Genomic DNA, 12,059 nt, shown 5'->3' on the forward strand with positions numbered 1-12,059 from the left:
GACGCAGCCTCTCACTGCACTGCTCAGAGGCTTCCAGGGGGCTTCCCAAAGTCTGAACCCCTCGTCAGAAAGTGAATGGCCCCCTCTGCTTTGCCCACACCATTCTTCAGGCTGATTCTTGCCTCTACCCATCATGCCCTCGCAAGTCACACACCTGCTCTTTCCCAGGCATTCCACGCACTTTCCTGACCTAGTTCTCTCTGACTCTAGAGTGCTGTTTCCAGCTCTTCCAGCTGGAGAACTCCTATTCAACCTCCAAGGCCCACTTCCAAATGCCCCTACCCACTAAGTCCCAGTCCATTCGCACTTTTCCTGAGAACCACGATGTTTGCACATTTAGCTCCCCGTGGGCAGGAATCACCTGACTCGCTGCCCAGTGTTCCACACCCAACAACACAGGGCACAACCCGGCAGCAGCATGTGTCAGATGTGAAGGGGGAGCCTTTGGCAGCACACCTCTCACAGCTCCGTCTATGCCCAACTCCTTCTCTACAGAGAGACGGGGGGAGCCCTTCCATCAAGAGTCTCCTCCGCCTTTGTTGGCCGCCACCTGTGAGAGCTGACTCCAACCCAGGCTCAGGTCTCAGTGTTTCTTCTCATCTGGGCTGTGAGCTCAGGACGGCATATAGGCCCGAGCAGAGGGGGGCATCCCCTGGCGGGGGGAATCTCAGAACCCTGGGGAGGGGCAGGGCTGAGTGGAGAGGGGAGGACCCAGGGAAGAGCGTCATCAGAAGAACCAGGGGCCCCAAACTCACTGCAGGGAAGGGGGGAGCCCTGAGGAGAGGAGGGTGTGTATGGGTGGGTGAGGGGGAGACGGCCCAGGAGACTGCAGCCACGGTGCTCCTCTAACTGCAGGAGCCTGAGAGGACACCAGGCCTGTGCAGAACAGAGCAACTCAAGGTCTCCTTCTACCACGCTTCAGAGGGGTCCCCGCAGGAAATATTTTTCGCCAGGGTAGAAGAGAACTAGAAGTCGGGTTCTCACCCATGCCCACGCCTCCTTCAAAAGGAGGAGGAAGGGAAGGAGGATGGGAAGGTTCCCTCCCTCCTCCCTGCCTCCCTCCCTTCCTCCCTATGTTCCCAAAATTCACTGAGCACCTGCCCTGTACAGCAAGCCCTGCTCTAGGCTCTGGGAAAACAGTTTGAAACAAAACCGTTTTGTAAGACAAAAGCCTCACAAGGTCTCACAAACTCCCCAGGAGGCAGGTATTTCCTCATGTGGTCTTCAGCTCCACCCTGCCCTGATCAGAGGTTCTGGCACGATCCTGGAACCTCTGGGACTTAAGATGCAATCCCTCACAACAGTTATGAGGCACCGATGCCACACCTGACCCCAACACAGCAGGACACTTGAACAGGGAAGAAACTAGGCCCAAGGACACAGGGTCAGGTCTAGACTCGGACCTACCGGGGCTCCAAGCCCATCCTTGACCTCCTCCCCAGCCACCGCCACCCCACCCGCCACCACTGCACCTCCAGACAGGAGGATGGGAGGAGCTCTTTGGGGCCATGTTTGTAAACCCATGTCATCTGAGATAGGATGAGCTGTGTTTAGTCGCTCAGTCGTGTCCAACTCTTTGTGACCCCATAGACTTCAGCCTGCCAGGCTCCTCTGGCTCCTCTGTCCATGGGGATTCTCCAGACAAGAACACTGGAGTGGGTAGCCTTTCCCTCCTCCAAGGGGATCTTCCCAACCCAGGGATCGAACCCAGGTCTCCTGCATTGAGGGCGAATTCTTCACCATCTGAACCACCAGGGAAACCCCTGGATATCAGGGAGGCCCACAAACCCAGGAAGGCCCCAGTGTTTCCTTTCTTACCCTGAAACCTGATCAGAATACCCCCCCGGCCCCCAACTGCCACCACCATTCAACATACCTTCATCATCTGCAAGATGAAATGAGAAGGCAGCATCCCTTAGTCCAGACTTTGGCCACCTTGCAGGATAACCCTGCAGGCATATCAGCTCTCTGCATCCTCACATTTCCTCCCACAGAGGCGGGACTGCCCCACACAGCCCCCGTTTTGCAAACGAAGAAATAAACTAAAGAGATAAGCAGACCATTTCAAAAACACAGGCAATTTCCAGGGAAGAGCCAACACATGAACCCAGAGCTCTTGATGTCCAGAGAAGCCATGGAGTGGGGAAGGAGAAAGCAAAGAAGCAGCTACTCAGCCACCAGAGAAGATCCAGGTGGTCTGTGGCAACTCTGAGCCCTCCCCTTACGGGGTAAAGCTCCACCCACCTGGGAGCGGGCTGCCCTTCTCCGCCCAGCCTCTCCAGCACCAACCCATTAACTGCAGTGAACCAAGCTACTAGTCTGTCTCCCCATCCCGACCTGAAGGCAGAGGCTGTGTCCAGGGCCTCACAGAATCCCCCAGGAGGCCGGGAACAGGGACAGGCAAAGTCTGGTGAGGAGCTGGAATTAGGCATTTCAGTCCCCTTCTCTGTGAAAACTGGGCATTTGGGCCAGGAGGCGTCTGGCGTCTCTTCCAACACTGGGCGGGACACCCATCCCGACACCAGGACCCATCATGTTGGAGGGTTGACTTCCGGGCCTCAACCAAGGTCCCCGACCTGGCAGGTGGTCAGCCTCAGAGGAGGAAATAAGTCACGTGGCCTCAGCTAACACCCTTGGGCTCTCACTGCCGGGTTTCCACACACTTAGGAAACAAAACCTGGGTCAGGGAGCCCAGCAGAGAGCAGGAGTCCCTGCCCCACTGGGTCACATTTGGGGATGAGTTCCTGCAATCCCATCAGGTGCTCTTCTGTTGCCCTGGCAACCCCAGGAGCTCCCAGTGGAGCCCATCTCATTTCTGAAGGAGGGGGAAAGGGCAAGCATCTGCTGTGCATGAGACACAGAGTGTGTGGCCAACTGGATGGATTACAGTGAAAGGAGACGGTAGGAGAAGGGGCACAGGTACCCCAGCTCCTTCTTCCTTCTCCACCCTCTGCAGTCCTTCCTTCCTTCCCACTGACTTGCCTGTGGGGTTCCATTCCCCTTTAGGCCTCAGTTTGTTGTTGATTAGTGGCTAGGTCGTGTCCGACTCTTGCAACCCTGTGGACTGTAGCCTGCCTCTGTCCATGGGATTTTCCCAGGCAAGAATACTGGAGGGGGTTGCCATTTCCTTCTCCATGGGGGTCTTCCTGACCCAGGGATCGAGCCCCAGCCCGCGTCTCCTGCATCAGCAGGTGGGTTCTTTACCACTGAGCCACCAGAGAAGCCCAGGCCTCCGTTTGCCAAATAAGATCCGCAACTCGCATAAAGATGGTGCTCAGGCTGGTTTCTCTTCCTCAGAACTGAGGAAATGCTCAAGAGCTGGAGGTGGGAGGAGGCCCCACTGCGGTGTGGGTGGGCTGGGTGAGAGCTCTAGGAAGCCTCTGGGGCTTGTTCCACCCCCAAGGGCCCCAGGGAGACTCTGCCTCCCCGGGGAGCCACAACCAGCAATGGGGAAGGCCACAGGTTATGAAGCACAGGCTCTTAGTCACCGCCTCCTCGCCCAAGACTCTGGTGGTTGCACGGACCACAAGCATGGTCCATCCCCCGGGGAGGGGGTCGCACAGGATCCCATGCAGGTTCTCATTCTCACCTGCACGCTGCTGACTATACTAGGTGCATCCTTGCAAGTGCTAGGGGGCACGCAAGGCTTCCATATAGGCGTGCACATGAATTGGTACGCATGTATGGTCCCTGGAATCACCCTGGGACAGACACCCTGGTCCAGGACAGATGAGTGTGAGCCGGGAACACCACCCCACAGTCACGCGGGACTCGGGCTCACACCCACTCCCAGGCCTCCACCCGCACCAGTAAAGGTATTGGGATGTGCTCATAGCTTCCTTCCAGACAAAAGAAAAGTGAGGAGGGTGAGGAGGACCAGGAAATTGGGTGGGCGGGGGAGCGGGGAGAGTCCAAATTGGTACCAGCACAGTAACCCCTAGAGGGCCTTTGGAAACTGTCCAAACTCCTGGTTTCGTAGAAATAAAATCTGGATCCAGAAGGGGAAGGGGACCCAAGGCCGTGCGGGGAGTTAAGAACAGCGTGGTGGAGACCCGCCACCATCTCAACCTGGACCTTAGCGCCTGCCCCAAACCTTCCACAGCCTCTCCATCTTCTCTGCCATAGCCTTGCCCTAGGACAGCTTGGGAAACCTGCTGCTCTGCCCCGACCCGGGACCCCGGCAGTCCATCTTCGAGGTGCTTGGGGCTGATGCCCAGGTTCCTGAACCCCTAGTTTGGAAGGAAATCCGCTCTCCAGGACAATCTGCTTTAAGAATCCGATGAAATGCGCACTGACTCCCTCTCTTTCTAAAACGCACAGCTGCAACGCGCCCACGCCCAGCAGCCCCAATTCTGTGGTTCCCAGGACACGACCAACCGAGGTGCGGTCGTAGGGAAAGCAGGGTAGTTGGCAGGTGGTGGCACCTCCGTCAGTGACCCTCCACGCGGGAGGGCTATGATATCTCCCCGTAACCCTCCTCTCACACGCCGTGGTGACCCTGCTAGCTGCCCCCGGAGCTGAATTCCGAAACCGCCCGCTGCCCAGTCCCCAGCCTTTCGCAGCTCCGAGCCTCCTCTTTGCACGTCTCTTTTCCTCTCCACCAAGCCTCAGCTCCCCTTCCGCGGCTCCCTCTCTTCCTTGGAGCTGCTGGTTGGGGGTGGGACGGGGCAGAGAAGAGAGTCTTGGCTAAGGCAGCAGAATGTTTCAGGGAGGCGCGGGGTGCACGGCCGCTGGTGTGTCTGGGGTCTCGCGACCCCTCTGTGGACACACTGGAGGCTCCGGTCGCACTCCTGAGTCAGCTTTCCTGGAGAGAACAATGTCCAGGCAGCACGGCGTCGGCTGCCCGCGGCCACCCCAGGGAATGGAGGTGGGGGTGCTACCGTCCATCTGTAGGCGAAAGAAGAGGGCACAGGCTGCACCTCTGGGTGGGAGGCCCCTGGGAGACCACCAGGAACTCGGATGGCTGAGAAGCACCAGCTTATGGCTGGAAGGTTTGTTGGCCAGACAGAAGTGTTTCTCTAAAAAGGCCCTGTTTTGAAGGAAGGCCCTCTTCTCAACTCTCTAGTCTGGACCAGCCGTCTCGGCCAGTGGTGTCCACAGCCCCAGACCAAGGGGTGGGGAGCGGGATTGCGGGAGGGGGGGGGGGCCTTTCACTCTAAATTCGCTGGGTGGTATCATCCCGCAGCTGAGTACCCCCCTGTCTGGGTTTTCGAATCTGATGACCCGCCTTGTGACCGTAATACCTCCTGGGGAACCGGGTAGCGAGCGGGAGCATGTGGCCAGGTGGCACCTGGGTAAGCTGGGTCCAGATACAGGACCACGCTCCCACCGCCAGTGCCTCGGTCCTTCGGTTTCCTGGTGGGGAGTGGAGGGTCCTGGGAGCTGAGGACGCGGAGGTTGCCTCCAGCCAGGCATTCTCCCAGATCCGTCCCACCAACTCCCCTTTCCCGGCCGCGAAAGGCGCACCCGCTGCAGCTCGGGCTTCGCGGGTCTCCACCCCAAGCCCTCGGAGCCGCTGGGGATCCCGGCAGTTTTCCTATCCTTTCTCCTGCCGCCGCTTCGGGCACCCTGGACCAGAGGTGAACGGAAAAGTCCAAGCCCCTGACAAACGCCGGGACCCCTCCCTCCCTCCCCCCAGCCCCCGTCGACGCGAAGGTCGTTATATTTCCATTTTATATTTCAATTTGTCACCGAAACAAAGCCGCACGCAGATTTGCGGGAAGAGAGAAAAGGGCTGGGACCAAGGGATAAGGTATGATCACGGGGCAGCGTGCGCGCAACTGCTTTCTGAAACGAAAGTTCTCACGGAGCATGGCGACATTTTACGTTTGGTACTGTTAACTTGTTTTCCTGTTGTGGCCCCTCTCTGCAGCGCACCAAACTCGGGGCTTCAGCGACTTCGGGAGAGCCTTTGGCGGCAAGGTTGCTGGGGCAGCCGTCAGTTCCCAGCAACAGTGAGGACTGCGCAAATGCCCGACAGGCAAGGTTATTCTCTGGAGAAACGCCACTATCGGGAGAGGGGCAGGTTCTCTGGCTCCCCCGAAGCCTCTTCTGAAATTTCCTTGAAACAACTGAAAAAAAATCCCCCACCCTAGTTTTCGTTTAGGGATACAATATGTAAATGGTCTGTATCTCCATCCACGTGATAGTTATACCTGGAGCAAGTAATTAACAATTCTTCCAACGTTTCATTAACCGGATGCTTCACTGTATATAAATTATAATAAAGACACATCGACTGTTTTAAAATAATAGGAGACCTTTAATCCAGGTCTGTTTTTCTATTTAAGATGCTATGTGTTTAGGCTGAACTGTTTCAGCAGACTGAGGGCTATAGAAATTAACAAAGTAAAAAATTAAAAGCATCTTTCTTCTTCTCCTCCCCACCCGTAACTGACTGGGGATCCTGGACGTCACAGCTCCTACGCTTGAGTTTTCCCTTCATCATCCCACAATCATCCATGGGTTCTTAAGGCTAATGCGCGCCCCTCAGTTTCTCCCTGTCTTTTGGGGGGATCCCTCTTACACAAAGCACACCCTGGTTCTTTGGCTTAATTTGACTATGACCCACGTGGAGTTTACATATTTCGTGGTGTGTGGATTGTGTCGGTGCTGGTGGGGGGAATAAATATCTCTAGCATTCAATCACTGCGTCTAATTCGACAAATCAAGGCCAGCCCCTCGGTGGCGCCCCAGGGGTCTCCGGCCGGGCCCAGGTCTCCCAAGACCTCTGCGCGGAGAGCACTGCCTTCACGCGCCGGGATGGGAAGGTAGCAATCGGCTAGCAACGAAAACCTGCGTGCACCGAATAGAAAGCGAAAGAGAAGGAAGTAGCAAGACTGCTTTCGGAAGCGTCCCGGCGCGCCTGGCCGAGGCCTGGGGTGGCGAGCGCGGCTTGGAGAGTTGGCCCCCGTTGCGAGCGAGATGCCAGGGTCCCGACTCCTGCAGGGATGAGGCTCTTTGAGCAGCTGAAAAACATTGGGTCTCCAACCTGGCAGGTCTCCTGGGGTACAAGCCGCCAAGTATGGGCCAGGATGGGCGGGGACTTTGGAAGGGCGACGTGTGGCCCCAGGGAACCTGGTGGGGTTGGGATTGCAGAAGGCAGGATACGGTGGGGCTCTTGCATAAAATAGTGAATGTGTATGCCTGAAGGGAACCGTGACTCCACGGTTCGGGACCCTTTCAGTACCGACGGGGAAGCAGTGGAGGCGCAGTTAGGGGCAGGAACTTCTGCAGCCTGGATTCGTGTCTCCCCTCCAAGTTCCACATCTCCGAGCAGCACCCGCCCCCCAACTCCCCACAGGAGGCTGCAGGCGGCTTCCTGCTCCAGGCTCTCGGGCTGCGGCCCCAGTGCAGCCCCCGGACCCACAGCTCTCCCGTCAAGGAGCGCTTGTATCCAAGAACTGGCTCCCGGCGGAGGAGACCTCAGACCCTCACTTTTGCTCCGAGCAGTTACACAGATGGAGGAACTGGCCTCTGGCCCCCGGACCAACGGAGCTGGAAAGGTGGTTGCCAGGCCGAAGCCCCACTGGGTGGCGGCCCGAGCCACAGTCAGCCTGGCACCAAAGCTGAGTCTGCCTCTGCCTTTCCCAAGCTCCTGGGAACCTCCGAGGCTTTTTCCCTCCTACTCACTCACTTTCCCCCTTTGGGGTACACACTCTCACGAGTGTAGGGAGAGAACCATGTCGGTGTGTGCGTGCTTCAGAGTCCCTGCCTGCTGCCAGCTCCAAAGGTCTTCTGCGCAACCGCCTCTCTGGGCGGCAGAACCTCACCTCTTGGTGCCTCGGTTCCCTCCTTTTGGGCCTAATGTGCCTTTCTCCCCAACCCCCACCTACAAGAGCCAGAAATCTCCTCCTGGCCAGAGAGACAGCAGCTGCTGAGAGAAGGAAACGAATAAGCAGAGCTGTCCATAGTTTGCTGCCGCACCCTGAGCAGTGCCTCCATCTTGGACAGCCGGGGAGGGCAGTCCTGTTGGTGTTTTCCAAGCTGCCGTTTGTTCCAACCTGCGGCTTTGGGATTTTACCAGCGCAGGGTCAGCGCCCGCCCTGTCCTCACAAGCGGGTGCTTACAGGTTCCCAGTGCAGCACAGAGGCCGACGGAAGAAACGTGGAGGGGGCAGGCTAGACTCCTCTGTCTCTCTGGGCTGGGGGCCGTGGGGGTGTGTGTGTGAGACATTTACTACCCAGTGAGGCCTGACTGTCATCTCCCTGGGATGCAGGTGAGGAAATGGGGCTTTAGAGAAGCTCCTCACACGCAGGTCAGCAGGGAGCCCCATGGCCACTGCCTATCGAGGGTGCATTATGGAGACTGGCAGTGGGGGCCCAGCAGGGCTCAGAGGTGGTGCTCAGAGGGGTCTCACACTTTCCCCCTTTCCCTCCAAAGCCGAAAACATTTCCAAATGAGACATTGGGAGCCACGTAGAATCTCTCCTTACCTACTTTCTCAGACGCCTTGCTGGGGAATTTCTCTAAAACATGAAAAACCAGTGCAGAGGGAGGGAAAACTGTCCGTGGGGTGTTCCGTCTGGGATATACCCACACCTAACGTTCCCAAAGGACAGGAACCAGGAGAGGCCTGGCGGGGGAGGAAGCCTGAGTCCCAGGGGGCAGGGGGGGCGTGCAGGCAGGGGCACGTGGACAGGGTGAAAGCCCCTCGCTGCCTGAGTGTGGAAGAAGCATCTGTGCGGAGATGCGGCTGTGATTCACGCCGCCTGAACTCATTCCAACAGGAAGGTGGAGAGGCGAGGTAGAGGAAGTGGGGAGAGCCCCGGAGCTCTCAGCCTGCTGTTCTCTGGGTTTGAGAGGCCACACGAGTGTACTAGGTGTGTGTGTGAGCCTGCTGCTCCTAAGGAAGAGGTTGTGTGTGTGTGTGTGTGTCCGTGTAGAATCCAAGTGTAGACAAGAGTACGACCCTGTGAATGTTTGTGCGTGTCAACAACCACTTAGTGGACCCCTTCTGAGCCTGTGGGGAGCCAGCTCCAGGCAGAGGGTAAAAAAAAAAAAAAGCATCGGCAGAAGTTGTTTCCTAACGTTATTCCAGTCGCCAAGGCCTCCACCCCGTCTCACCTCTGTCCCCGGGGCCCGGTGTCTCATCCCGCCTGGATCAGCGCAGCCAAACCACTGTACTGTCAGAACCAGCTCGTTTCCAGGGCCCTTTGTGAGGGCCGTGGCCCAAGGGGGAGCGTGTGAACCCAGCGCTCCTAGCCCAGAGATTCTCCCATCCGTCTCAGTTTCTCTCCCTGCCAGACTGGAGCTCACCAGTGCCGATCCTGTAGCAGAAAAGGTTCTGGCCGCAGGCCTTCCTTGAGAAGCCCTCTCCTCCTCTTTGGTCGCGGCGCTCCGGGGCCCAGGCCTGTGTCCCGTGGCCGCGTTCAAGGGGGCTTGGAGGTCATTTAGGCCTCGAGTTCCCGTTGGGCCCAAATCAGGACCCAGAACCTTCCCTCTGGCCCAGCACCGCGCCGCCTGGAGCTCTGTGGCTTCCTGTTTTCCCAGCCGCTCGGTCCTAAAGCGTGGTTCAGAGGCCGGCCGCCTCCCGGGATCGCCCAAGGCGAAGCGCTTGGGAACTCCGATTCGCTCGCCTCGCCTGCTGCGAGCCACCCCGATTCGGGTCATCCGCGGCCTCGGGCGTCTTCGAACCCGCACCCGGCTGGCTCCCCTGCGCCACCGCATCCACGGCGCGCCCGGCCGGCTGCGCTTCAGGCTCCCGGCCGGGCTCCGCACCTGCGATGCTCCCACCTGCAGCGCCGCCCGAGGAGCCTTCTAGCCGGCCAGGAGTCAGGCCTCAGCGGCCCGGGAACCCGGAGCCCAAGCGTTGTGCTGCAACTGTTTCCCGCGTCACGCCGGGAGCCGGTGCTGCGAAGCATCCGCTTCGAAGCCGGCCCGGCAAGCAGCGCAAAGCAAGCGGTTTGCGGAAACGGCGAAAAGGAGGAGAAACGGACTCCGGGTTGAGTTTTAACAGCCAACGCTCCGTGCCCTTGGCCGAAGGATCCCAAGGGGGCTGGACGGATTCCCCCGGTCCCTTCGGAGCGGTCGATCCCCATTTTCCGACCCAAAGTCACAAACCGCTCGGCCCCACGCCTCCCCAGCCCGCCAACTCTCGCCTCCAGCAAGTTGATCGCGTTTCGAAGGTCCCGGAGCCCTGGGTCCAGGGGTCCCCAGCCCCGAGGGATTCGCACATGCACTCACCGTAGCAGGGGACCTGCAAGGCCGCGTTGTGGCCGCCGCCGCCTTCCTGGAGTTTGAGGCTGCCGTCCGGGGGCGTCTTGCAGGCGCCTCGTTGCAAGTAGAGATGCGGCTGCGGCGCGGGCGGCTGCGGCTGCGGCGCGGGCGGCTGCGGCTGGAACTTGCTGAAGGAGCCCCGCGCCCCGGCGCCGCTCTCCAGAGGTGCTGCCGGGTCCTGCTGCCCCGCGCCGTAGCGGGCCCGGCTCTTGGCGTCCCCGAATCCCTGCCCTTTGGCGGCGGCCGACAGAAAAGTTGTGCTGAACTTATCACCGCCGGGGTATGCCCTAAAAGGCGACGAGCCCTCCCGGCTCTGCGACACCGGGCTGTAGTAGGCGTCCATGGCAGCAGCCGGCGACTCGCAGTAAGAGACGCAAGTCTCAGCATTCATGCCTGGCTCGCGCGGGCGACGGGCGGGGGCGCGAGCGGGAGCGCGAGGACGCCACCGCGCGCCTTGGCCGGGAGTTAGGAGAGGCCAGGAGGCGGTGGCTGTGCGCTGCGCGCGGGCCTGCTCGCTCCCCCTCCTCCCCTCCACGCCTCTCTCTCTGGCTCCTCACCCCCTCCTTTCTCTCCCTTCTCCCTCCCCACAGCTGGCCAAGGGAAAGAACCGAGGACTGTAAAAAGATTCAGATGTTTCGGAAAGTTGACCAGATCTCCCAAACCCTCTTAAGGTTTTTGAACCGGAAAAAGAGAGTGCTTTCCCCCCCCCCCCCCGACTCTTTCTTTTTCCCTTCCGTCTCCCTCTCCTCCTCTCTGCCTACTCCCCTTCTCCCTCACCCTTACCCCTTCTCCCTTCCTTTCTTTTAAGGAGGTGCTACTAATTCGGTCGCCACTCCGAGGGGATTCTACGCGGAGCCGCCCGAAGGCCTTTTCAAGTCAAGGCGGGGCCAGGGAGGTCTCTGGAGTCCCTGGGCTCCCGAGGCTAGGTGGGTCCAAGCTTCGGCCTATGGGAGGGGGGCATGCACAACTTTAGTGATGGATTAAAAAAACAAAAACGAAAAACAATCCAAAAAATCTGACAGGGTTTGACATTTGGAGGCAGAGGGGCCGCTAACTTCTGGGTGCAGGCAAGTCGTTGGGGCACATCCCTGAGAATTTAGCGCGCAGCTGCTACGGTAAATGTAGCGCGCAACTTTCCTGTCTTCCCAACTGGTGCCTTTTGCTCTATTTCCAACCCCTTTTCCCTATTGTCGGTTCCTCCTTGAAAGTAACACAGTCACACACACACACACCCGCGCGCTGCAGTCACCCTGCGCACGGCCACTTTCTTGTTAACTGTTTTCCTCCCTTTAAGGGCACGGGCGAGGGTTGCGGAGGAATCCATGTTCACTCAGACACTGGAGAACCAGCAGGCTGCTCCAGTTTCTGAAGCTTTGCGCCCAGCCCAGGAGATTTTCTGGCTGGGTTAAGGGCGCTTTGAGAGTGGGGAGTTGGGAGACCCGCACCTCACCGCTGCGCAGTCACCTGCTCACTGCTCAGGTGGGGGTGAGACAGTCTAATCTCTGGCCTCACAGTCCCCACTAGAAAAGTAATGGCCTGGATTTGACGGGTTGTGTGCGCCTCAGGGCCCTGGAACGGGCCACAGCAAGGGAACAGGACTTCACTACAGTGAGCCGCGTCCCTTCTACACGGCTAATCACTGATTGCGCCTCACAGCAACCGTGCTTGGTGGAAATCGGGGTCCCCAAATTTTCCGATGAGCAAACCGAGGCTCAGAGAGGTATGAGCCCTTGACTGAGGTCACACAGCTGGGAAGCAGCAGCGCCTGCCTTGAAACCCACGCTGAGGCTCGTCCCTCCGCCGATCTGGGATGACGTTGCTGACAGTGAAAACGAAAACACG

The 12,059-nt window shown here is 58.9% G+C and overlaps 1 protein-coding gene across 1 annotated transcript in view; it reads right to left on the bottom strand.

The window, feature by feature from the left end:
- The window catches only part of ALX4 (ALX homeobox 4), a 49,858-nt gene extending 39,124 nt beyond the window's left edge, over nt 1-10,734 (bottom strand). The window contains exon 1 of the mRNA XM_086341245.1: nt 10,185-10,734. Coding sequence (XP_086197371.1) covers nt 10,185-10,608 — 424 coding nt within the window. The 5' untranslated portion in view covers nt 10,609-10,734. The remainder of the gene's footprint in view (nt 1-10,184) is intronic.
- Nucleotides 10,735-12,059: the final 1,325 nt, after the last annotated feature.

Source organism: Bos grunniens, chromosome 15, assembly GCF_055505025.1.
Source record: "Bos grunniens cultivar Pamir isolate PY7600 chromosome 15, Bosgru_T2T1.0, whole genome shotgun sequence".
Taxonomy (NCBI): domain Eukaryota; kingdom Metazoa; phylum Chordata; class Mammalia; order Artiodactyla; family Bovidae; genus Bos; species Bos grunniens.